The 27,554-nt window shown below is 46.5% G+C and overlaps 2 protein-coding genes across 2 annotated transcripts in view; one reads left to right on the forward strand and one right to left on the reverse strand.

Moving 5' to 3' along the window:
* The window catches only part of LOC138747224 (coronin-7-like), a 97,619-nt gene that overhangs the window by 14,081 nt on the left and 55,984 nt on the right, over positions 1–27,554 (forward strand). Inside the window, exons 2-9 of the mRNA XM_069906256.1 lie at positions 1,847–1,943; positions 3,004–3,084; positions 4,652–4,722; positions 4,881–5,064; positions 9,186–9,262; positions 14,009–14,059; positions 18,307–18,393; positions 20,429–20,511. Of these exons, the coding sequence (XP_069762357.1) occupies positions 1,847–1,943; positions 3,004–3,084; positions 4,652–4,722; positions 4,881–5,064; positions 9,186–9,262; positions 14,009–14,059; positions 18,307–18,393; positions 20,429–20,511 (731 nt within the window). The remainder of the gene's footprint in view (positions 1–1,846; positions 1,944–3,003; positions 3,085–4,651; positions 4,723–4,880; positions 5,065–9,185; positions 9,263–14,008; positions 14,060–18,306; positions 18,394–20,428; positions 20,512–27,554) is intronic.
* Positions 1–27,554, reverse strand: part of LOC138747225 (vasorin-like) — a 97,138-nt gene that overhangs the window by 2,917 nt on the left and 66,667 nt on the right. The window contains exons 2-4 of the transcript XR_011347379.1: positions 13,344–13,501; positions 9,128–9,440; positions 4,835–5,148 (exon numbers count right to left, since the gene is read on the reverse strand). The gene's annotated coding sequence lies outside the window, so the exon portion shown is untranslated. The remainder of the gene's footprint in view (positions 1–4,834; positions 5,149–9,127; positions 9,441–13,343; positions 13,502–27,554) is intronic.

The raw sequence follows: 27,554 nt of genomic DNA on the forward strand, positions 1-27,554 counted from the left end.
TCAATGCAGTCAATGCAATGCAGTCACTGTTGTAAGGCAAGGGATGTGGCAGTCTGTGCACACGGTGAACAAAAGGAGTAGTAAAACATAAAAGTCTGCAGAAACCATGGTTGAGATAAAAACATGATGCTGGAGAAACTCAGCAGGTCAAACCGTGCCCTTTATACAGAACCAACTTTTCAGGCTTGAACCCTTCATCAATGTATGATCAAGATCACAAGATAAAGGAACAGAAGTAGGCCATTCAGCCCATCGAGTCTGCTCCACAAATCCACCCTGAGCTAAACTGTTCTCACATCTAGTTCCACATTCCAGCCTTTTCTCCATATCCCTTGATACCCTGACTAATTGGATGCTTATCAATCTCCCCCAATGATCGGGCCTCCGCAGCTGTACATGGCAACGAATTCCACAAATCCATGACCCTCTGGCTGAAGAAATTTCTCCTTGTATCTGTTTTAAATGGGTACCTTCTAATTTTAAGACTGTGCCCGGTTGCCTTGGATTCACCCACCAAGGGAAACATCTTATTCAAATCAACTCTGTACAATCCTTTCAACATTTGAAATTTTTCTATGAGATCCCCTCATTCTTCTACAATCCAATGAGTTGAGTCCAAGAGTCGCTAAATGTTCCTCATATGTTAGCCCTTACATTCCAGGAATCATCCTGGTAAATCTTCTCTGAACTCTCTCCAACATCATTACATCCCTTCTAAGGAGCCCCAAACTGCACACAGTTCTCCAAATGAGATCTCACCAGTGCCCGATAGAGCCTCATCAACATCTGATACACTATTCCTCTTGAAACAAATTGCCAACATAGCATTCGCTTTCTTTACTGCCGATCCAACCTGGTGGTTAACCTTTAGGATATCCTGAACAATGACCCCCCCCAAGTCCCTTTGCACTTCTGAATTTTGAATTTTCTCCCCATCCAAGTAATAATCTGCCTGTTTATTTCCTCAACCAAAATGTACAACCGTACATTTCTCAACATTGTATCTCATCTGCCATTTCTTTGCTCCTCTCCTAAACTGTCCAAGTCTCCCTACAACCTTTCGGTTTCTTCAACACTTCCTGCTCCTCCACCTATCTTGGAGTCATCTGCAAACTTCATCATAAAACCTTTCAATCTAAATCATCAATATATATTGTAAAAAAAAGCAGCCCCAACACCGACCTCTGCGGAACATCAGTAATGACCGGCAATCAACCAGAATAGGATCCCTTTATTCCCATTCTTTCCTCTCTGTCTATCAGCCAATGTTCCACCCAATCTAATATCTTTCTGTAATTTCATGGGCTTTCATCATGTGGCACCTTATTGAAGGCCTTTTGAAAATCCAAATACACAACATCCACAGCCTCTTCCTTGTCCTTCCTACTTGAGAATTCCTCAAAAAATTCCATTAGGTTGGTCAGGCAGGATCTTCCCTTCATGAACCCATGTAGACAGGCACTTTCATTTTTCTCCTATCTTAATGAAGGACTCAAGCCCAAAACGTTGGTATGTATCTCTATTTTTACTACATAAAATATACTTTTTGACCTGCAGTGAACAAAGTGAGACTAACTGTTGAGTAAATTATGTGTGTGTGAGAGAGAGGGTGGGGGGGGGGGGGTGATGGGGGAGAGCACGGAGTGCAATTCCATGTGACTGGTGACCTGAGGTCTAACTGCCATTGAGGGAGTGGTGCTGAAACCACTTCAGTAGAGAATTGCAGGAAAGTGAGAGGATTTGTAACCGAGCACTCAGCTTTGACCATAATGCTACTTCTTGGAAGGCTGATTCTGGGACGTTTAACTGTGCCCCATGTGGTAAATCTGTCTTTGTGCCTCTGTAGGACTGGATCAATGGCATTCGAACAGCCTCTGTTGTCTCCTGTGGAAACCACATTAAAGCGAGCTGTGCCTTCATTGCATTCAATGCAAACAGTCCAGGTGAATGGCCACTTTAAAGCAGACATCGTGTTTCTGATGGCAAGAAGCTGTTTCCTGCCAGAGTTTGTAACTGGTCAGATTGTGTGGGATAATTTCTCTGACGGTGCTTGGCTCTTTAATATATATGGTTAATTAATTTTCTTGCAAGGCCAGCATTTGTCACTGGCCAAGTCAGAATCCAAAGTGGAGGGCAGACTGATCAATATGTGTTACACAGAGTGGTGGGTGAATGAAACACACTGCTGGAGAAGGGGTGGAAACAGACATGATAGTAGTATTTTGGAGGCTTTTAAACATGCACAGGAACGTGCTGGGGAGGGAAGGATATGGGCTATGTTCACAGTTTAAATTGACATTGTGTTTAGTATAGATGAGGTGGACTGAATGGCCTGTTCCTGTGCTGTACCATTCTACTTTTGTGAGCTATTCTGGCTGCTATTGAACCAACTTATTATTTTGGTTTAAGTGAAATCCTTCACTGGGGTTTGAACTTGTATCTCCAGATCAGTGCAACACCCCTTTGAATCTTTTATTCCCCCTCCACTGGAGGTAATTAACCAACCAACATGTCCTGGGGATGTGGGAGGAAGCCAGAACACCCATGCAGACACAGGGAGAATGTGCAAACTCCACAAAGACAGCATCTGATGGCAGGATGAAACTGGCTGCCAGTTTCTAGAGCTGTGAAGCAGCAGCACAAACTGCTGCACTGCATTGCAGTCCTGTTCTATGGCCACACAGTGTGGTGCCCTCACAGGGCTGCTGGCACCTTACTATAGCTGGCACCTATGGGTCTTTCCTACTAAGGGGTAGTGCCAAAACGTGGCAGGGAAGAGGCTGTGTCTCTGCACAAAGAAGGTCGGGGAATGGAGGCAGAGATAGATCCATGAGCATTACAGTGAAATAAAACAAAGGGGAAGTTGTTTAAATGTTACCAGTTACATTAATTTGAGGTGAGCTGATCAAAAGCTTTAAATAGATGAAGGTCTATCATGGAGTGTCTGCAGTGGGAGTCAGGAATACTGGGTGGCTGTTTCTAAATCCCTCTGGTTTCATACAGGAGGAGGGACCCTTGGAATTCTGTCACTGGAGAATGGATCCTGGGATAAGCGACAGGTGTCGGAGCTTGCTTGTCATGCAGGTATGAGAGAGCTGAGTTTGTTGGTGGTGTGGGGTGCAGTATTTCCACAGGGTGGCTGTTGGTGCTGGGCACGAGTTCTGTGCTGGCCCTTGAGTCTTCACTTCACTGGTGCTCTCCCTGTCTGTGCAGACTGGGCTTGGGTAAATGGGGACTCGCGTTTCTTTTATTGTCATTGGGGAAGTACAGTTTAGACTCTCCAAACACCAAATTCAGTTTGAGAAGGTCGCCTTGTCAGTAGCCAGGAAGTGTATAGCGGTTACGTGGAAGTCCGACTCCCAGCTAAATATCAAATGATGGAATATAGAAATACAGGATTGCATTCCACTGGAGAAAATCACCAACAATTTACGGAAGAAATATGACACATTCATTGAAGAGTGGCAATCGTATTGAGGCACACCCCTCCATCAAATAAGAAAAAGGAAACAATCTGTCCCAGCAGGTAAAAGATCAAGATTATGAAATGGGGAATGTGGCACAGATGACTTGTTCTTTTAGCCGCTTCCTGTTTTTATTTAATTTCTGAGATCCTCTAGCTTCAAGGAGGATCATTGCTTTGTCGGTATTTAGGTGGTTTTCTTATGTGTATTTTTATATTTGGGTATTTGTATAATTTAAGGGATAGGGAGGGGAGGGTGAAAGGAAAGGGAAATAAGGACTCTAATCATATTATGTGGAAAGAGAATGTGATATTTTGTTTATTGGATTTGCATGAGTCTTTGGAAAATCAAAAATTCATGTCATGTAATAAAACAGATGGAATATTTCCTTTAGTCCACCGTAAGGTACGGATTCGTCATCATCAACAGAAATTGTTTGACACCTCTTCCATCAGAGAGAGAGAGGAAAAGAGGACCCCCCCCCCCCACCTGAGACATTGAGTGTCTATAGATTCCAGTGTTCCCGCAGCCTCTGCAGTCCAGTCCAAAACATGATCAGGAACCCTTAAGTGCCCTCAGCCCCCTCTTACATCCTGTTCTGATACTTGGAACCCATTCAAGCCAGTCACCCGCAGCCTGCGTGGGATCCTTGCCTACAAGTTTGTTCTTCTGCTACAGAGCCCTTCACTAGTCTGCCACCGAGGTCACTACCCTATGCATCATCTTCTCTGCTTCTTCTCAAATTGGGGGGGGTGTAGTCTCCCCATTTCCTGGTGCCCTGCACCAGTCCTCTGCATTCCCACTCTGTAACCACCCGTGGCTGCTGCTGAACACAGGCGTCACCATTTTGGGCCCAGACCCCACATCTATACAGAGCCTCCGATAGTTGGTATGAGTGCAGAACCCAGTGGAGAAGCACTCTATCTGCTTCCCATTCTACATAGGTCCGTTGCAGCACTGTCCTTCTATAAGGACAGATAGCTCCGGCAGCATAGCCATTATTGTTATGAGAGACTTGTATCTCACAATACCAACACATGCAAATGGTCTGTGGCTGTGGCCCATTAACCTGTGACACCCTGTGATTAGCTGACACAAGGCAGTGGAAGATTCTTCTGCAGTTTCTGGGAGAGTTTGTTCAGTGGTAGTGTACCTGCCCGATCTGACTGTGTCCTTTCTGTTTGCAGATCTGGTGACTGACTTTGATTTCTCTCCCTTTGATGATGGGTTGCTGGCCACCAGCTCTGCTGATGCCACGGTGAGAAACCATGGACAACATGTGTGGGGGGTGGGAGAACCGATGCGGTGGGCGGGGGAACAGACATGGTAGGCGGGGGAACAGATATGGTGGGCAGACTCTTGCTTATTACCTTGGAGACCAGGGGCTCTCAGAGTCTTGCGTTTAACATTCACCAGGTGAAGCTGTGGCGACTGCCGGATGATGTGAAACAGATGTCGACGGCACTCAGTCTGGCACTTGGACCAGAGGAAGTGCGGGTTGAATGTGTGCTCTTTCACCCTGCGGCTGATGGGGTGCTGGCAAGTGGAGCAGGCAAGGTGGCCAAAGTCTGGGACCTGACTCAGCAGAAGCCCTTGGCAGGTGAGGAGTTCCTGCTGAGGAAGGGCTGTTGACCAGGGGTGGGGGGGATGTCTTGATGAAACAAAGGAGCAGGTTGGGCAGCATCTGTAGAGAGAAAGAGTCAGATAGGTAAAGGTGAGTTTCTTGTAAGAAGACAATCTAGGGTTGAAACTGTTTATTATGTGAAAATACCTTCCTCCTTTTAATTGCATTGTCCAAACCAGAAAAATTCCATGACTAAAGGAAATATTCCATCTGTTTTATTACGTGACATAGCTTTAAATCTCGCCATCTAAAGGCTTATAATAGTATAACTTTGGAAAGATGACAAACTCCATAGTAAAAATCAGCAAAACTCCTCAAAATCCCAATTAATTTGATTCCCTCCACCCCCAAACCAGAAATTCCCCCACTGTCCTAAACATATTCAAAACAATCAATTTTTAAATTTCTGGAAGAGACAACAGTTCCATGCAGTGTTATGTCCAACTGCATGGGGGGGTGGAATGGTTTCAATTCTAATAGGTAAATCACTACCCTTTATTAAACATGAGTTAATAGATCAATTTATTTTTTTATCTGGTAAGTTATACAACAGGCTGTATGTCTTTGTTAATATCTAGCCTCCTAATATAGATGACCCACAATTTTTTGAAAGCCTTTCCCTTTGTTACCAGAGTTAAATACTTACTTGTTTACTTGTTGGTTATAGCCGGCAATTTAAATTGTTGGTTTGATCCAATTCTTGACTATTTGTCTCGCTGAACCGCGAGTTTAAATAAGTCAGCGGTTCTTATTAATTCCTTTATGTTACAATCTGGCATTATTGATGCATGGAGATTTTTCAACCCTAATGATAAAGAGTTTTCCTTTTTTCCTAAGGTTCATCATACATATACACATATTGCTTACTTTCTCATGGATAAATAGTTAATCCCTTGTAATTATGAAAGTATAATAATTTCTGACTACTCCCGGTGGTTTTTTTTTACATTTTTTATTTTTCACACCATAAACCACATTGACCAAGATACATACATTTTCCTTTTCAAATATATACAGTGTCATTTTCTTTCCCCCCCCCTCCCATCCCACCCTCCCTACCTCCCCCCCATTCTTTTAAAGTACAAAATCTAAGATACATTAAAACAGTCAAACAATGTTGTCATTCAATAAAAATAAACAAGAAATTCCACTGAGTCAATTCTTTTCATTTCCTTCTCCTTTCATTAATTTAGGTGGTAAATGTCCCTGGTAGGTTTTCTCTATTGTGTTTCATGTATGGCTCCCATATTTGTTCAAATATTTCAATATTATTTCTTAAACTATATGTTATTTTTTCTAATGGAATACATTTATTCATTTCTATATACCATTGTTGTATTCTCAAATTATCTTCCAATTTCCAGGTTGACATAATACATTTTTTTGCTACGGCTAGAGCTATCATAACAAATCTTTTTTGTGCACCATCCAAATCAAGTCCAAATTCTTTGTTTTTTATGTTACTTAGGAGGAAGATCTCTGGGTTTTTTGGTATATTGTTTTCTGTAATTTTATTTAATATCTGGTTTAGATCTTCCCAAAATTTTTCTACTTTCTCACATGTCCAGATTGCATGAATTGTTGTTCCCATTTCTTTTTTACAACGAAAACATCTGTCAGATATTGTTGGGTCCCATTTATTTAACTTTTGAGGTGTAATGTATAGCCTGTGTATCCAGTTATATTGTATCATATGTAACCTCGTATTTATTGTATTTCTCATCGTTCCAGAGCATAACTTCTCCCATGTTTCCTTCTTTATCTTTATATTTAAATCTTGTTCCCATTTTTGTTTAGTTTTACCATTTGTTTCCTCATTCTCCTTTTCTTGCAGTTTAATATACATATTTGTTATAAATCTTTTGATTGTCATTGTATCTGTAATCACATATTCAAAGTTACTTCCCTCTGGTAACCTCAGACTACTTCCTAATTTGTCCTTCAAGTCCGGTGGTTTTATCCTTAAATACTCCCGTCTTACCTAAGACCACTAGACAATGGCGATTTAATCCTCTCTTAGTATCTGACTGATTTTTTGGAATTTATGAAAGATCAAATCGTATTTTTTCTAATGATAAAAACCTCCTTGGAGGTTTCTGAATTAAAAGTCTCGGATACCTTTAAAGGTTTTAACCGAGTTCAAATAATTTCCTCTACAGCTAATCTTCAAAGAAAGGCAAACTCTGAGAGATGATTTGGCTGCTAAATTAAAATTTATTGACCAACAATGTGCGACAGCCCAGGAACCCAAGGTTTTTAAAAAGAGGGTTAAACTCAATATGATCTCTTACTTACTTGCCCTGTACAAGCTCAATTATTAAAATCTAAAACTAAATATTATGTCCACGGGGATAAGATTGGTAAACTCTTAGCGAACCAAATTAAAAACCAGATTTCTAAACATCTTACGGTAAAATCACTAGCGATCATATTGAAATAAATTATGCTTTTTCTCAGTTTTATTCTAAATTATATAGTTCTGATCTTGCTCAAGATTGAACTTCAATATGGAATTTTTTAGACAAACTTAAAATCCTCTTCAGTTTCCTCAGACAATAAAGTTAAATTGGAGCAGCCTATCTCACAGCAGGAGATTGCGGTAGCTATTAACTCTTTACAGTCTGGGAAAAATCCTGTTAATTGGATTAAATTAATATATTCATCCCCTACCTTTTCAATTTTTTCTAATTCAATTAAATCTGAACCTTTTAAACTATTTTGTGGAACACTTTTATTTAATTTGGCTTTGGAGCCACTAGCACTGGGTTTTTGGCAATCAGCTGGAACCATCCATGAAGTATCTTTTTATGCTGATGGTCTTCTGCTATATATATCCAATCCTGACCATTCAATTCCACAGATCTTATCACTTCTCCATCTATTTGGTCAATCCTCAGCTACAAATTGAATTTTCAGAAGAGTGAAATATTCCCTTTGGATCCTTCCTGTTCTTTTGACCCTCTATCTCTTTTAAAATTGTTAAAAATCAATTTAATTATCTAGGTATCACTTGAAAGATCAATAATTTGTTTAAGGAATTTTTTTTACTTTACTGAATTGTGTTAAGAAATCCTTATCTCTTTCAATGACGTTTACAGGGAGGGTCAATATTATTAAGATGAACATCCTGCTGGTTTTTGTACGTTTTTCAAGCTGTCCCAGTATTTGCCCCTAAATCTTATTTTGTTTCATTAGACTCGATTGTTTCCTCATTTATAATAAGCGTCCATGTTTGAAAAAGTTTTCCTTCAAAACACTAAAAGAAATGGGGGCTTGGCATTACCTAACCTGGAATTTGATCATGTGTTATAAAATATATCATTAAGTGGAGACATCATAATGAATATTCAGGTGCTTCAGGATGGATTGATTTGGAGATTAAATCCTTTAAAAGATATTCTCATCTCAATACTGGGACCCCCACCCTGACCCATGGACCCTGCCCTGTCCCTGAAGCCCCCGTTCAGTCCCACGGACTACATCTTGACCTACGTTCTCCACGCCACAGACTCCATCCTGTCCTCGTGGACCCTGCCGTGACCCCCACAAACCCCGTCTCATTCCACAAGCCACACTGCAACCCATGAACCTCACCTCAACACATGGACCTCGTCTCATCCCCGTGGACACCCCCAACCCTTGCAGGAGGAGGACCTGCCTCAACCCAGGTACTCTGTCCCAACTCACGGATTCTGCCCCAAACCCGTGGACCCTGTCCCAGCACCGTGGACGCCACCCCAACCCACGGACCCCATCCCGACCCATGGACCCTGTCCCGACTCCAAGGTCAACAGTGTCCTTTATATAGTAAAGATAAAGATACATAACCAATGTTTCTGGCTTGACCAGGTGCCCCCCTCTTCTCTGCTGAGGCTGTCCCCTCCTCCTTGGCCCTGCCCATTCAGCATTGAGCTGTGCGTCACCTCTCCAGTTCTCTGGGTGAGGTGATCACAGCCCCCTGCCACTGCTGCCACAGTTGGTACTGTTCAGTACCTCTGCCCCTTCACCTGGTGCTCTCATGCCCTCCACCTCTCCTTACCTGCATAGTTTGGTCGGAGAAGAGTCCTGTGCCTTATTCATGTTGTCTCCACCTATAGCTCTCGAAGACCATGGGGACCAAATCCAGAGCCTGACCTGGAAGGGAGACGGCAGGTTTCTGGGCTCCTCCTGCAAGGTGAGTGTGGACAGGAGGGGACACGCGGGCAATTCATAACATTGTTGATTTGTCAGCACACGGATAACCAGAAAAGTCCGCAGTCTGGCTGTTGAACGCATTCGCTGCGTTCTCTATGATGTGCTCACTTTGCCATGGACAGATGTCAGGTTGGGAAGTAGGGATTTGAGATTATCTACTGTGGGAGAGCAGCAGGACAACACAGATATTGTACTAGTGTGTTTTAGCAGCAGCGACCCAGATACAAATTTGGCACTGTCTATAAGGAGTTTGTACGTTCTTGCCATGTCCTTGTGGGCTTCCTCCCACCCTCAAAAGTGTCTGGGATTGGGAGGTTAATTGGGTGCAATTGGGCAGCATGAGTTTGTACTGTACTGTATCATTAATTTTTTTTAAAACCTATTTATTTTTTAACTATTTGGGCATCCAGCACGGTAACAGGCCCTTTCAGCCCACTTTCCCGTGCCACCCAATTGACCTACACCCCCGGTACATTTCGAATAGTGGCAGGAAACCCACACAGACACGGGGAGACGGGGATATTTACAGATATTTAAATGGGGCAAGGTTACTGATGGCTGCTGCCTGATGAAATGTGTGTATTCTGCTATTGGAAGCACAGAGGTAGCTGGCAAATGGAACATTGACCATTACTGCAAAGAGCATGGAACACAAGAGTAACAAGATTTTGCTGCAGCTGGCCTCTAGTGAACTGCGGGCAGCTGTGGCCTTCTGAAGAAGGAAACTGGCCATGGAGGAAGAATTCTCTGGATTAATTGGAGACACACAGGAGACTGCAGATGCTGGAACCTGGAGCAACAAACGATCTGCTGGAAGAACTCGGCAGGTCAAACAGCATCTGTGGGAGATGAGGGTTCTGGCTCCGAATACTGATAGTTCTCACTTCCCTCCCACTGATGTTGAATTCCTCCAGCAGGGTGGGTGTTTCTCTCGATTGATTGTTGGAGAGTTTTTTCACAAAGAAAGGCAGTGCAGAGTGGGCTTGTGTTAAATGAGAGTGACCTTACTGAAGTGTGAGGTAGGGGTAGAGGCTGTGTACATGGGAGAAACTGGGACTCTCCGGATGATAGGTTATCCATTTCAGTTTGATGTGAAGAGGAGTTTTTGTTGGTGTTTGTGAATCCTTGGAATTCTCTAACATCTGAGTCATTAAAGTATTCATAGCTGATTACTCTGGGCTACAGGGGAACGAAGAGCAAGAACTTAGAACTTCAGACAAATGATCAGATGATCCAAGCCCATTTCAGGGCAGAGTAGGTTCAAGGTCAGGAAGGCTGTTTCTGCTGCTTCTACCATCCTCAGCTGGAGAATTCTTGACCACAATCAGTGGAAAGCTTTTCCTTGTCTCTCACCACTCATCTTAAATCTGACACCCCTGGTTCTCAATGGGAATATTCTGCATTCCTTTGCCTAAAAACCTTCATCAAATCCCCTCTCAACTTTCTAAGGAGAACAATCCCTGCTCCTTCCGAGTGTATCAATTGTGTGATGCCCAGAATATAGTAAGATTAGATTAGAATTTATTGCAAAAAAACCAATACCAATTAAATAACCCCAGTGCACAGATAATAAATATAAAAGATGGATAAAATATGTTCAAAGTTACGGATGGTGTAAGAGAAACAAAGTGACATTGGAAAATGCAGACCGTGTCCGAGTAGATTACAGTTAGCACAGCAGCAGGAGGAGGTTCAAAAGCCTGAAAAAGACTGTTTAAATGTGGATATGCTGGATGTCTGGTTTCTGGACCTTCTGCCTGGAAGTATCAGTGAGAAGAGGTGGAGACCAGGGTTGGGGGGGGGGGTGTTAAACAATTCCTGAAGTGCTCAGGCCCAAAATGCCAACCATTGCTTTCCCTGGATGCTGCAGAGCCTGCTGAGTCCCTCCAGCACTTTTGTGTACTCAACCAGGGTGATGGGGGTCCTTTATGATGATGTCAGGTAATTAATGTGGAAGGATAGACAAATAGTCACAGATGCATTTAGTACAAGAAAAGAAGTGATCTTCATTAGTCCAGACCCATGGGGGGGCATCGCATATTAAGGGGGAGCTACTGAAATCGTAAATTTTTTTATGGTTTTCATGTCGTCAGTTAGAGAGAAGTGTGGAAGAAAACAACTAAACTTGACGGCTTCACAGGGAAGGGGGCCCAGAAACTCTGAGCAGTCCTAAGCAGGTCAGCTGAGAAAAGGTTGAGAATGGCTGGTGTAGACAAATGTTTTGGTGGTCTGGAGAAGTTTATGGTCAGGATGAAGGTAGAACAGGGAGGTTCAAGATCCTGATAACTATTTAAATTTTAGACATACAGCATAGTAAAAGGCCCTTTCAGCCCACAAGCCTGTGCCACCCATTTACATCCTCCGTATGTTTTAGAGGGTGAGAGGAATCTGGAGCACCCAGAGTAAACCCACGCAGACACGGGGAGAATGCACCAACTCTTTACGGTCCATGCTGGATTCCAAACCCCTGTCCCTGGCGCTGTTACAGAGTTGCTAGACATACTGATGCAGTAGAAGTAGAAGTGGTTGAACAAATGTTTCCAAGAGGATCAACACAACCTAACTCTGCATTGTATTCCCTAATGCTGTTCGTCCTGCATTAAATGATCAGGATCCAATCTTGCACATGGTTCTGAAGCCACTTCCAGCCATACCCAGCAGAGGGCAGCATTGGTCACTCCAAGGGGTGTCTGCACACTACCCCTCCTGGCCATCAGATGGCAGACAATTCTTAGCTACTGAGTAGCAGCAACAGTGATGACCATGGGTGACCAATGAGAGGCTGGAGGGACTCACGATCAGTCAGTGTCCAGGACTGAGGTGGTCAGTCAGTGACCCATGGGACAAGGCGGTCAGTCAGTGTCCAGGAGCGAGGCGGTCAGTCAGTGTCCAGGAGCGAGGCGGTCAGTCAGTGTCCAGGAGCGAGGCGGTCAGTCAGTGTCCAGGAGCGAGGCGGTCAGTCAGTGTCCAGGAGCGAGGCGGTCAGTCAGTGTCCAGGAGCGAGGCGGTCAGTCAGTGTCCAGGAGCGAGGCGGTCAGTCAGTGTCCAGGAGCGAGGCGGTCAGTCAGTGTCCAGGAGCGAGGCGGTCAGTCAGTGTCCAGGAGCGAGGCGGTCAGTCAGTGTCCAGGAGCGAGGCGGTCAGTCAGTGTCCAGGAGCGAGGCGGTCAGTCATTGTCCAGGAGCGAGGCGGTCAGTCAGTGTCCAGGAGCGAGGCGGTCAGTCAGTGTCCAGGAGCGAGGCGGTCAGTCAGTGTCCAGGAGCGAGGCGGTCAGTCAGTGTCCAGGAGCGAGGCGGTCAGTCAGTGTCCAGGAGCGAGGCGGTCAGTCAGTGTCCAGGAGCGAGGCGGTCAGTCAGTGTCCAGGAGCGAGGCGGTCAGTCAGTGTCCAGGAGCGAGGCGGTCAGTCAGTGTCCAGGAGCGAGGCGGTCAGTCAGTGTCCAGGAGCGAGGCGGTCAGTCAGTGTCCAGGAGCGAGGCGGTCAGTCAGTGTCCAGGAGCGAGGCGGTCAGTCAGTGTCCAGGAGCGAGGCGGTCAGTCAGTGTCCAGGAGCGAGGCGGTCAGTCAGTGTCCAGGAGCGAGGCGGTCAGTCAGTGTCCAGGAGCGAGGCGGTCAGTCAGTCCTGCGGGGCGAGGCGATCAGTCAGTGTTCGCAGGGTGAGGCGGTCAGTCAGTTTACATGGGGTGAGGTGACCAGTTGTCTGTGGGTAGTGACAGTCAGTGGAGAGTGATGGTCAGTCAGCATCCATGGGGCAAGGCAGTCAATCAGCGTCTGCGGGGCGAGGCGGTCAGTCGGTGTCTGTGGGTGGTGATGGATGGGTAGTGGTACAGCTCTTTAACATGGTATAGTATAGGTCCTTCAGCCCAGAATGTGCCGACTGATAGCAGCCTTTTCAACTAGCCAAATCTTCCCTTGCTCACACCCGTAACCCTCTTTTTAACATCCATGAGCCTAAGAGTCTGTTAGATGCCCCTGATATACCAGCTTCCACCCCCTCCTCCAGCAATGCATTCTATCTGTAAAAACAAACTTACCCTTGGCGTCTCCCTGAACTTCCCTCCCCTCACCTTGTCCAGATGTTCTCTGGTGTTTGCTGCTCTCATCCTGGGAAAGAAGGGTACTTGCAGGCATGACCCGAAACATCAACTGACCACCTCTCTCCATGGACGCTGCCTGACCTGCTGAATCCCTCCGTCTTCTCGTTATTTGCTCAGGTTTTGAGCATCTGCAGATTTTAAATATAAATTTAGAAATACAGCACGGTAACCAACCATTCTGGCCCACGAGCCCGTGCCACCTAAATACTCCGTATTTAACCTTCAACCCCGTACATTTTGAAGGTGGGAGGAAACTGGAGCCCCTGGAAGAAACCTACGCAGACACAGGGAGAACTTGCAAACTCCTTACTCCTGGGTCGCTGGTGCTGGAACAATGTCGCACTAACTGTGCTGTACTTGATTCGTTTTGTATTTCTCTTGTGATTCTCCTGACCCTGGCCAACCCTCCCACTGTTGTACCTTCTCCTGCGGTCCCAAGCCCAGTCTGCCTGGTCCTACCCTCTCATTTACCCTGCTGGTAGATCCTTGATCCCTTTCTCCCACCCTCGTTGCTGCACCGTGCTGTATGTTTGGGTGTTGATTGGTGCTGCCGTGTTATAAACTTGGTGTGGGAAGCATTGACTTTATCTGCACGTGAACTAATTCCCTTCACTTCTCCGATTCTTGTTGCTTAGGATAAGATGCTGCGGATTTTTGATCCGAGGACCAAGTCTTCAGCAGTGCAGGTAAATTCCTCTCATTCTCTCCCAGTACTGGTACAAACCTTGCCACCCCACAGACTGAGGGTTGGAAACCTATCCCATGGAGCCCCCGTGAGACGGGCTTGCTGGGACTGTGTTATCCCTGTGAGACATGCTCGCTTGATCCCTCTCTTTCTCCTTTTCACCCCCCCCCCCCCAAAGTTTCACTCTGCCTCTCTCCTGCCCCCCCACCCCCATCTCCTGGTCAATGAGGTTTGGAATTAAACAGTGTCCTTTATAGAGTAGAGATAAAGGTGCAGAACCAACGTTTCGGGCTTGAGCCGAAACTGGGCGCCTGCCTCCACTTTGCTCACACCTTGATGAGGGACTCAAGCCCGAAACGTTGGTTCTGTACCTTTATCTTCACTCTATAAAGGACCCTGATCGACCTGCTGAGTTTCTCCAGCTTTGTGTTTTTACTCCAACCATGGGGTCTGCGGACTTTCTTGTTTTACTTTCCATTGAGGTTTGGAGAGTAGTCACCTCCTCTTGAACGTGTACAAGAGCACCTCAGGGTGAAGGTCAGTCCTGCCAATAAGCCCTGCCTCTTCCACATTTTATTGGCCATCTTTCCTTTGGTGAATCTTGGAATGTTAGGGTGTTAGGTGGATGATAGGGTGGGGGATATTAGGGTGGGCAAGGATGTGAAGGGTTGGTGGGAGCCTTGGTCTCTGAACTGGTCACAGCATCAATCTGGGTATGAGTGACCACCTCCACCTTATTAGCCCTCATCTCACTGCTCATTTGTCCTATTTACTCCCTCCTCCCCCCCCCCCCCCCCCCCATCTCTGCTGATGGGTGCTGTGGCAGCAGGTTTGGTTGTTTGAATTGATGGGTGAGGGGGTTCCCCAGTTCCGGGGATGCAGTGAATTGAGAGCAAGTTGGTGTGTGTGGAGGGTTAGCTGAGCTCTGGCGTGTGGCCTGTCTCCCATTGAACCCCCTCCTTGCTGAGGCAGGATCAATCTGTGCCAGATCTGCGGACATTTGTATCGAGCGCCTGCCTCTGGACAAACAGAGCCCAGCTGTTCCCGAAACTGACAGATGTGTAAGGCCCAATTCTCGGGCTGTGTTGGATGCTGGTCGAGACGTTACAGGCTCCTGCACCCGGAAACATTGTCATGGCAACGGACTGAGGGAACAGGCTTGGCAGCTTGCAGAACGTGTGGTATTCAAGCCCACTTTAATAATCTCTTCCTGTGTAAACAGCCATCACTGTGGAGTTTGTGGCCCTCCCCCCCCCCCCCCCACCCCCACTGCCCTCTCCCGGGACTGTGGCTGCACATGGAGCTGTTGCTTCAGTAATTACTCTGTTGCCTCGTGCTTGTTCCAGCAAACATGAGGAGCTGAGGGGACTCAAGGGGTCAATGGAGAGACGAGGCCAGTCAATGTTTCAGGGCAGGACCCTTTACTGAGACCTACTCCAAGCTGACTGATGCACAGAGCTAACCTCTGTGTGTTTGCAGCTCTGGCAGGATGACATTGGTCACCATGAGGACATCTGAGTTTCGAGCTGGCCTGCTGGAGATCATGGTGCCGAATTCAAACAACCAAACCCTATGCAATATGTGAGGGAGGACCTGTCGCCCTCTGCCCACTTGCCCCTGCAATACAGATGACAACACAGCGTGTCCTGGATCATATGGACCCCTTCCCTCTGTTCAGGAGCCAACTGTCTGAATCGGGTAGCCATTCTTCCCCTCAAGTACTAATCTCCCTTCCCATCACCTGGCCCTCGGTGTTTATACAGTGAGGATTCATGCCTGCCTGAATACCACACGTTCCCCTTTAAGCCTCTTGCCTTTACCCATGTTCTTTGGTAACTGACACTTCAGCAACTTATTTATGATCCTTGTCACCTGGTTTCTCCCTCCACCTCTCTCCTCCATGCCAGGAACATGCTGAATCTCCCAACACCTTCTCCACTGCCACCTCACCCTTGACAATGAACTTCATTACCGCGTTCAGCCGAGCAGCGCAGCCCTTGGCCAAAGGATGGAATAGTGTTTGAAGGTTATGACTTCAAACTTGATCCGGCTATTTTAAAATTAAAAAAATGATGCAGCGCAGTAACAGGCTTTTCCAGCCCCCACAAGCCCACGCCACCCAAATCCCCCAATTAACCTACATCCCTGGTATGTTTTGGAGGGTGGGAAGAAACCAGGGCACCCGCAGTCACCTTCCCAGACAATTCCTCCATGGCTTTCCTGATTTTTTTCCATTTCTATTGACAAGCTTTTTAAAATGTTATTTTGTCTGTTCTCCAAGGCCCCACCACAGCCTCCATCACATCTTCAATGTCTTTCATGGAGGGCTTCGAGCTCCCTCTTTCTCTTCATTCCATTTTCCTCCTCTGCCCAAGGCATTGGGCCTCTTTGCCAACTGTGCCACTTTCCATACTGCTTCTCGACATCCCCATCATGGGGTCAGGATTGCCTGTGCTCCCCGTGTCCCGCTCCCACTGTTTCAGGGCTCACCCTGCGTTGCAGTCAGGGCAATTTCCATAACCCGCACCTCCCTCCATCCCTCCGACGTTCCCAGCACCAACACCACTACTGGCCTTTATCTCCTGCTGCTCGTGGGGCTCACCTTGTTATGCAGGCATCACTTCTCCTATGGCATTGCCTGTGCTCGTTACCGGGCCCACGACAGGCGTGACCCGGTACCATCAAAATCGTGGCTAGCCGATCCAGGTAAGTTATCTGTTTGTGGGGCAGGTCGCAACTCCATCCCCTTTTTCTCTGTCTGCGAATGCCTCACACAGGCTGTCATCTTCCCCACCACAGGGTCGCAGCTCCTGGTCGTAGCGGGGCGCTGGGATCATGAATTCTTTTGGGGTGGGTTTCTTATCCTTCCTCCCCATTCCTTTGATGTTTATTATTTTTTCTGGCAATTTTTAATTTTTTTGAGCTTTTTTTGTTAGTTTCACTTTGTTTTCCCTGGAGCTCTGGTTCCTGCATCTACTCCCTCCTCTGTATCACGTGGCTCCCTCGCTCGGCCCTTCTCTCCGATAATTGATTTGTTCACCACTGTATCTCTAAGCTCTATAATTGTGGTCTTTGAAGTTGTATGGCTGTAGAAACTTTGGAGCTAACCTGTTTGGCAGCTTGCAGATGGACTCTTCTCACTGTACTAGGTAATTTGACAAATTAAAAACATAAATTATATCTGTAATTGTGCTCTACGTTGTACAGCTGTATGTTAGAGTTGACATGTTAGACTGGTCGCAGAAGAACTCTTGTTGCTGTACCAGTAGAATGTGCTAATACATTTGAACTTGCCCTCTAAAACAGCTTGTTTCCCGGCAATTCAGGATGGGCAGAAATGTTGCCCCTTCTGTCAATGTCCTGTCCCAGAAGGGGTTAAAGAACGGAAGGCTGAATCCTAGAGGGGCCAGCTGATGGGCTGAGAGAAGGTGGGCGTTACATAGGCATGTGCTGTGGCCAGCCTGGGTGGGAGAGGACCCACTCTCAGCCCAGCCTTGTTGTCCTTGTTATGCCACTGAGCGATAGCTGATTGTGTTGTTACTGTCCCGGTAAACATTTGTACAAGGGCAGAGCGGGCACTTTTCTTTGGCCTTTGATCACTCAGCTTGGGCTGGCCTGCTGTTTGTGTTGGTTACTCCCTTGGTGGGAGGGTGTAGCCACCGGCTGCAATGGGGAAGTGAGGGCAAGGTGGGGGGGGGGGGGGAGAGGGGGGTTTGAGGGAGTGATTCTGAATGAGTTTCACAGCACACAGCAGGCCCTTCAGCCCAACTATTGCCATTGCATTCAGGGCTGGTCTCATTTGGCTCATATCTCAATTAAGTCATTGTTGTCCACATATCACTCCATGTCATTTAAACACTGTATTTGTCCCCAATTCCACACCTTCATCTACAGCTTGATCAGAAACAAACCACCCTCTGAGTGAATAAAAGTTGCCCTTCAGGTCCCTCCTCTCTCACCTTAAATCTCTGCTCCCTAGTTCCAGAATCCTGTACCCTAGGAAATGGATCCAATCACTTTATCAACGCCCCTCATGATTTTATAAACCTCCATAAGATTACCCCTCAACCTCTTACTCTCCATGGAATAAAGACCCAGCCTATCCAACCTCTTCATAACTCGTCCTCCAGTCCTGGTAGCATCCTGGTAAATCTCTGCACCCCTTATTGACACCCTTGCTATGGCAGGGCAACCAGACCTGCACGTAGTCTCACTGTTGTTTCACACACGTGATCTCTCTTTTTGCAGTCTGTTAAAGGCCACGACACCATCAAAGATTCCCGACTGCTCTGGCTGAATGCACTGGATATCGTCCTGTCGACTGGGTTTAACCAGGTAACTCTTGTCGCTGTTGTTTGGGCTGCAGACGCTCACCCACCCCACCCCCAACTACTGGGATGATGCCAGCAAGTCATCTGAGACACTCGCTTAGTCCTCAGCAGTCCACAGGCCCGAGGCCTCCCAGGCACGGTTAGGTGGGTTTTTGCAGGCTTCCTCCCGCATCCTAAAGTTGCTGTAAATTGCTTCTTCATACAGGATGGTAGTAAAAGAATGAAAGGGGTGTTGAAGGGCACGTGGCAGTGAGTTCCGGGGTAGAGAGAAATAAGGAAGGGGCAATGGTTGTTCGATAGAGCCATTATGAGGTTGATGGGCTGAGTGGTCACCTTCTGTGTTGTTAACTGAGATTCTCAGAGGCAGGAGTTGTGAAATCCACCATAGCAAAAAGGACATTTAAATTCAAGTGATTAAATAAATCTGACATCTTTTAAAGTAGGGGTGGTGTCAGTGTTGGTAACTGCTAAAATATTGGATTGTTTAAAACCCAATGACTTCACATATCCTTTCAGAGAAAAAAATTTGCAATGATCTCATAAGGAACTCACCAGGAAAGAATGATCAGACCATGGTAGAATCTCAAACTGGGGTTGAGGGTGAGAAATGTCGCTTTGAAGCTCTCATCCAAAGCTTAAACAAAAACAGTCTGAGTGATGTGAGGGGATATTTGGCTAAAGTGGAATGGGAAAATAGATTAAAGGAAAAGGCAGAGAAATAGCAGGAGCAGACACTTATAGAAATATTTCATAGATCTCAGCAAAGATAATCCTGTGCGAATGAAAGGCTTGAAGAGGCTCTGTCAGTGGCTCAGTTAGGAAATAACCATCTTCTTCTTCTGGCAATTCATCCCAATAGGGTGAGGATGGCTCCTTTCAGTCAGTTTGTGGGATTTATACCCCACTCCTGAGAAAGGAACAGCATGTGCGTGAATGAATTAAGGTGAGTAAGGGTTGTATAGATCCAGACCCACCCTCTCAACATCCCCTCCTGGATCCAGTGGTGTGGTGAGGTCCAAGATGGCTGGGGGAAGTTCTGTTGCAGTGAATGGCCAGACCAAGCTTCAATGCAAAGGATGCCCTTACCGCGCATCATGGCACATATTTGCTAGATGGCCGTTGACCATATGAGAGGGTTTGTCCACTCTTTGACAGGTCTTGTTTTTCTTCTTGCAGGTGTCTAGACACCCTCTGCACTAGGCAGTCCTGGTGGGGGAGCAGGTTTAGTTGCTGACCACCCAACCATGCGACAGGTAGTACTAGATTACATGGTACCAGTAGCACTCATACAAGTGCCCTGACTCCAGGAAATAACAGTTATATCAAGTCAAAAGAAGAGCCATTTAATGTTGTCAAGGTTGATGGGGCCAGAAAATTGGGACTTTTATAAAATGTAGACTCAAAAATGATGAGAGTTTTCTGTCACATACATGGAACAATGGACAGATGCACCAACATCCTTACCAACTGTACTCACACAGGTAGAAGATGCAAAGACAGAAAATGAGATAGATAAAGAAATATTCACAATTGCAGTTAGTGGCATTTCAGTAGTGAACAAATCTTTCCATTATCCCAGAGTAGTTTATGGTTAGGGTCAGGGTATTATGGGGAGGTTTAAGAACCAGATAGCTGTTGCAAAAGCAAAACTTCTCTTGAACCTGGAGGTGCTGGACTTCCAGCTTCCATACATTCTGCCTGAAAGTTGCAGCAAGAAGTGACTGTGACCAGGGAGCTGATGATAAATGAGAGTAAACCATTTATTTTTGGCCCACAGGAAAAAGAATCTCAGGGTTGTATGTGATGTCACATATGTACTCGACAGTAATCTAAGAGCAGACAAGTACACACAGAGGAAGACAGCGACCAAAGTTAATGCACAGGATGACACTTGGCAGGGGTTCTCAGTAATTATTACTGATTGTCCTTTTGATAGAAGACACTAAAAACAGCCCAGTAATCACGGATGATCAAAGGAGAAGAGGAAGGGAGGAACCTCAAACAATGACCAATAGCATTCTTCTTCATTGTCCCTTCAGGTGCGTGAGCGACAAGCCAGGCTGTGGGACATACGGAAGTTCACTGCTCCCGTCAGCACCTTCGTGATCGATACAGCCCAGGGGTGAGTGTACGAGTTCACACAACACCAATCCTTCTCCCTGATCTCACTCGCTGTGCTTTGATTATCGACCTTTGTGACACCCTGTTCCTTATCTCAGCCCTTGCATCCTCCAAAGGCAAATGCACACATCTGGATACACAATGCAGGTAGGATCAGACTGTTTGATGCTCTCTAGAGTTGAATATCCTGCTAAGATGCTGCAGTAAAGAATAAGATAAGGCAAGAGGAACACAAGAAACCAGAAGGAGGGCTTGCCTGGCATTGAGTATGATCAAGGCTAATCTATCCTGGCCTCTTCTCCTCTTCTGTGCCATTTCTACAGATCACTTCATACCTAGATCCATCAAATACGTAACCACGTCTGATGTTTAAACCCTCCTGAGCAGAACCAGCAAATCTCCCTGAAAACATTTGTTTTCCACCAGGTTAAGTCCTTCTTGTACAGCAAATGAAATACAATGTCGGAAAGTCTACGGTCAAGCACTTTGGTCAAAAAAATAAATGGGCAGACTATTTTCTAAATGGGGATAAAATTAAAAATGCCCTCGTGCAGGTTCGTCTGAAGGTAAACTTGCATGTTGGGTTGGTGGTGAAGAAACCAGATGCAACACTGGCATTCATTTCAAAAGGAATAAATACAAGAGCAGACATGTGATGTTGAGGTTTTATGAGGCTCTGGAGAGGCCTCACATGGAGGATTGTGAGCAGTTTTGGGCTCCTCATTTAAGAAAGGATGTGCTGACGTTGGAGAAGATTCAGAGGGGCTTCACAAGGATGATTCTGGGAATGACCAGGTTATCATACGAGGAGCATTTGAAGGCTCTTGGCCTGGACTCGTTGGGATTTAGGAGAATTGAAACATTTTGTATGTTAAAAGGGGTGGACAGAATGGATGTAGAAAGGTTGTTTCCCACAGTGGGAGAATCTAGGACAAGAGGGCACAACTTCAGGATTGAAGGGCGTCCGCTTAGGCCAAGATGCAGAGAAATTTCTTCAGCCAGAGGATGGTGAACCTGTGGAATTTGTTGCCACTTGCTGTTGTGAGAGATTGAAATAAGGAAGAGATTGATAGGTTCTTGATTAGCCAGAGCATTAAATGTTATGGAGAGAAGGCCAGGTAATGGGGCTAAATGGGAAAAGGATCAGGGCAGACTTGATGGACTGAATAACCCATTTCTGCTCCTATGTCTTATGGTCTCATCTCCCTGGAAGAGAGCACAATGATCCATTTATCTGATGTCCTCCCTCCTGCACCAGCTCCTTGGCCACGTATTCAAATACACTATCTTCCTTCCTTGGCTGACTAGCACATGACACTGGGAATGAATTCTGAGATTACAACTCCAGAATTCCTGATTTTTATCTACCTTGACAAGCTCCCTTGCAATCCTTAAGGAGTTCAGGACCAACTATTTGGTCTCTTTGGAAAGACAGCCCTCTTGTCCCAGAAATTAGCCTGGTGAATCCCCTGTGGACTGCTAATGTTACTCAATCCCTTTTCATGTAAGGGCACCGAACTGTACGCAGTATTACCCGTGAGGGCACAACTGCTCCGAACTATGCCCTATATTCCCGGTGAGGGCCACCAACACCTGGCCAACACCACCGACCCGTATATAGTATTACCTGTGAGGGCCACCAACACCACTGAACCGTACAGGGTATTCTCGGTGAGGGCCACCAACACCTGGCCACACCACTGACCCGTATATAGTATTACCTCTGAGGGCCACCAACACCACTGGACCGAACACAGTATTCATGGTGAGAACCACCAACACCACTGAACCGTACAGGGTATTCCCGGTGAGGGCCACCAACACCTGGCCAACACCACCGACCCGTATATAGTATTACCTCTGAGGGCCATCAACACCACTGGACCGAACACGGTATTCCCGGTGAGAACCACCAACACCACTGAACCGTACACGGTATTCCTGGTGAGGGCCACCAACACCTGGCCAACACCACCGAACCATATACGGTATTCCCGATGAGGGCCACCAACACCTGTCCAACTACATCATAATGTCTCCCTGTTTGTAAACTCCACCCCGTTTGCAGTGAAGGCAGTTTGCATTCTTAACCATGTGTTGGATCTGCACCAGAATACCTAGATCCCTCTGCACTTCACCCACTTTCAACTCTACCCCGTTTAGATCGTCTGCCTTTTGGTTCCTTTTCCCAGTACACGAGCTCACACTTGCCCACGGGCCAGGTTTCACCCACTCACTCAGTCGGTCTGTATCACACCTGCCCACGGGCCAGGTTTCACCCACTCACTCAGTCGGCCTGTATCACACCTGCCCACGGGCCAAGTTTCACCCACTCACTCAGTCGGCCTGTATCACACCTGCCCACGGGCCAGGTTTCACCCACTCACTCAGTCGGCCTGTATCACACCTGCCCACGGGCCAGGTTTCACCCACTCACTCAGTCGGCCTGTATCACACCTGCCCACGGGCCAGGTTTCACCCACTCACTCAGTCGGCCTGTATCACACCTGCCCACGGGCCAGGTTTCACCCACTCACTCAGTCGGCCTGTATCACACCTGCCCACGGGCCAGGTTTCACCCACTCACTCAGTCGGCCTGTATCACACCTGCCCACGGGCCAGGTTTCACCCACTCACTCAGTCGGCCTGTATCACACCTGCCCACGGGCCAGGTTTCACCCACTCACTCAGTCGGCCTGTATCACACCTGCCCACGGGCCAGGTTTCACCCACTCACTCAGTCGGCCTGTATCACACCTGCCCACGGGCCAGGTTTCACCCACTCACTCAGTCGGCCTGTATCACACCTGCCCACGGGCCAGGTTTCACCCACTCACTCAGTCGGTCTGTATCACACCTGCCCACGGGCCAGGTTTCACCCACTCACTCAGTCGGCCTGTATCACACCTGTCCACGGGCCAGGTTTCACCCACTCACTCAGTCGGTCTGTATCACACCTGCCCACGGGCCAGGTTTCACCCACTCACTCAGTCGGCCTGTATCACACCTGCCCACGGGCCAGGTTTCACCCACTCACTCAGTCGGTCTGTATCACACCTGCCCACGGGCCAGGTTTCACCCACTCACTCAGTCGGTCTGTATCACACCTGCCTTCATCCACATCATTGGCAAATTTGTCCGGGTCATCCCTGTAAATGTGGCATAATTGAGGGCCAAGGACATCTCTCCGAGTGCTCCAGGAGTTGCCTCCTCCATTTTGTGAAGGAAGGGAATACACGTGGCAGTGGAGTGGGGCTGGAGGAGAGGGAATTAAGGAGCATGTTTTATGTTGATAAGGGTGTGGCTCTGAACTCACTGGAAGGGTGAACTTGGAAAGAGGACCACAAATTGGATCCATTGGGAATGAGTGCCTGTATCTCAGGAGGACTTTTCCAAGGTTCTGGATGAATCCAGTAACTGACTCATCATAAAAACATTTAATGGTGTGGATTTTTGGAAGCTTGGTATAAATTAAAATAAACTTAGTTTTGTGGTGAAGACTAGTCCAGCAGCCTAAAATTCGATGTACTGGAGCCAGATACCACAGAAATCTCTCAGCAGCCTGAACAGATAATTCAGTCCAAGAGATTGCTTAGCCAACACATGCCTGGGGCCATTGTATAAGCCTCTATCTAATCAATAATTTCCACCCCCACAAACAACTGACACCGCCTCGCCTCGGTTCCAGTTAAAGATGAACTGTTCTTGTTTATTTCTGTGGGAATTTCAGTGCAATCAGTAGTAAATTGCTAAAAGCTTTCAGAATGAGGAACAAATGTTCAATTAACTAAACTGGCAAAGCTATACCAAGAATGTTGGCTGTTTATATCTTGACAGAAATATTTAAAGTGCAAGTATCTATTCCCCTCAGTTTCAGAAGTTTGATTAGCAACTGTGTGAAAGGTTGAAGCTGGAACAGGAATAATTTACCCACTTCCTTTTTCTCCTTTCCTCATGTTTACTCTCTCTTCCCCTCCTGTCTCCTCCTTCCTTTCTTTTGTGAGTTTACAGGCACAAGGACAGGGGCACACACACACACACACACACACACACACACACACACACACACACACACACACACACGTAACAAGCGTGCATGCACACAGACATATGCACCTGAACACACACTCGTATGCACACACACCCACACACACAATGTTGACTGTTGAGAATCTGACTGCTGCTATACTTCATGTGTGTGTGGGAACCTTGAACATGGTATTTTGTTTCTGTGTTGCCTTATCAAAGCAATTACAAGTCGGTGTGGTTGTAAAGTATTCCTGAGATCCTGTTTCGAACCACTATGTTGGTAAATTATTACCTCAGTTGATGGAATTAATGTGCATTTGAATGAATTAATGAGCCTTCAGGGCAATTTTTTGGTGAACTGAATCCTGGCTCTCATTTGAATATAATTACATTTTCCACAGTTTACCATAATCCAAACATTTCAAGTCTGTGCATTACTTAAATGAAAACAATATTCTGAATTTAAAAAGGGTCACTGGGTGGCAGTACCTTCTTTTCTAAAGGGTTACTGGGTGGCAGTACCTTCTTTTCTAAAGGGTTATTGGGTGGCAGTACCTTCTTTTCTAAAGGGTTACTGGGTGGCAGTACCTTCTTTTCTAAAGGGTTACTGGGTGGCAGTACCTTCTTTTCTAAAGGGTTACTGGGTGGCAGTACCTTCTTTTCTAAAGGGTTACTGGGTGGCAGTACCTTCTTTTCTAAAGGGTCACTGGGTGGCAGTACCTTCTTTTCTAAAGGTCAAAAAGAAGCAGCAGCTGATTTGTTTGAAGAGATTTTGATCTGAAATGTGCAGGTAGATCACTGTTAATGCTGAAATGACCCTTCCTTCAGTGGCTTTCCTTCTGGGGTTTGTGGGGGTGGGCATTAATGGTTGATGAGACATGAAACTCTGGTCCCTCTCAGGGAAGTGAAAAATCCCATCAAGAAGCTTGTTTAAGGTGGGTGCCTGGAATGGCTGCTAGGAGTAGTGGTGGAAGTGGATGCAATAGTAGTGTTCAAGTGTTTGCTTGATTGGGGAATGGAGGGATGTGCAGCCAGAAAAGATTTAATTTAACTTGGCATCCTGTTCTGGGCAGTCATGGGGGGGAAGGGGGATAAACATTGTTTCTGTGTTGTTCTGTGTGACCTGAGACTGGGAGATGGTCCCTGAACTCAGATTGAGATACGACCCCTAACTTGGCTGTATGGTTTGATGAGGAGGTGCCTAATTTGATGAATGCCAGCTGAAAATCTGAAACCAATCAACAAGTTTATTTTGAGCAGAGTTTTTTTTAGAACTGTTCTAAGGTATGTATTGTTTCATTAATATATTTTAGCAAGACATTCTTGCAGAGCAGGCCTTGTAATCAACGTGGAGACATAATTTTCAGACCCAATTTGAGCATTCATTGACATTCCTAAACTAATCCTTGAAGCTGCGCAATTGCACACTTCTTAGATGTAATAATTTTGAAAAATACTCCAGCAGATTATGAAATAGAAATCAGGTGTGTAGCCTGCGGGTAAAATGTTCCCAGCTGTATGTAGACAATGACCCAGTGTGAGGAAGGAATCTCGCACTTTACCACCAGTCAGTGCCACAGCCGTTCAAGGTAAAATATAGACTGCAAGCGGGTCAGCAGAATGAGTGAAAGAAAGCAAAGAGCAGAGCGAGTGTTCAGGAGTGTACAGTGGAGTGGGTACTTGGTCCCCAGCTCTGTCCCAAAATGTGTGTGACCTGCTGAGTTTCTCCAGGACGTTTGTGCTTTGCTCTGGAATTTTTTTGCTTCGCTTTGGGGTTCTGTGCACTAGATTTCTATGATCTTTGAACTGCAGGCCAATGAGGCATGTGTCTGGGAAATTAGTGGAGGAAAGTGTAAGGCAGTGGTTCACAACCTTTTCCTCCTCTCTCATGTTAGGGGCAGAATGCTTGGTGTAGTGGTTAGTGTAACGTTCTTACAGCAGCAGCGATCGGGACTGGGGTTCAAATCCCATGCTGTCTGTAAAGACTTTGTATTTTCCGTGTGGGTTTTCCCCAGGGGCTCCGGATTCCTCCCACCCTCCAAAATCTACCGGGGCGGTTGTTGGTCAATTCGGGATAATTACCCAGCACGGGATCATGGGCTGAAAGGGCCTGTTACTGTGCTGTATGTCAATAGACAATAGAAGCTGGAGTAGGCCCTTCGGCCCGTTGAGCCAGCACCGCCATTTTACAGATCATGGCTGATCACTACCATCAGTACCCCTTTCCAGTCTTACACCTTAAGTAATCCCTTACTATGACATAGGATGCTATCGGTGCTCTGTGGTTAGTAAGGGAATACAGAAGACCGCAGAGCCCACCTCACTGACAAAAGGCAAAGGAGGAAAAACCCAACACCCAACCCCAACCAACCAATTTTCCCTTGCAACCGCTGCAATCGTGTCTGCCTGTCCCGCATCGGACTTGTCAGCCACAAACGAGCCTGCAGCTGACGTGGACTTTTTACCCCCTCCATAAATCTTCGTCCGCGAAGCCAAGCCAAAGATAAAGACTTAAGGTGGTATGCGAGTGGGGAAAAAAAGGGATGGGTTTGGTCTGCATTCAGATCTGGGAAGAGAATATCCTGCCTCACTAACTTGATTCATCATGTCCTCACCCACACTACTGCTCTCAAGCTCTACAACCATGTACTCACCCACACTTGCTTCCACAGCCAGGCTGCCCCATCTGTGAATTGGGGGAGCAGCACTGAATATTCCGGCTGGGCCCTCTCCAACCAGGTGGCATTCACCTATTGGAATCTTCCCATTTTTAACCATTTGTTATATATACCCTGAACTGGATCCATGGGTAAACATTTACAGTATTAAAGTACAGTTCTGTACCTGATGTGCTATAAAACCAGTCCTGGAAATCTGGGACATGAGTACGAAGCGGTAACATTGCCTTCTCTGGATTCTGCTAGCCCACAGCCTATTTTTCCACTCTCTTCTCCATCCACTTCCTTCTCCATTCACAGAGCCACCCCTCCCCCCCCCCCCCCCCCCCACACACCC

Source organism: Narcine bancroftii, chromosome 12 (assembly GCF_036971445.1).
Source record: "Narcine bancroftii isolate sNarBan1 chromosome 12, sNarBan1.hap1, whole genome shotgun sequence".
NCBI classification, from domain to species: domain Eukaryota; kingdom Metazoa; phylum Chordata; class Chondrichthyes; order Torpediniformes; family Narcinidae; genus Narcine; species Narcine bancroftii.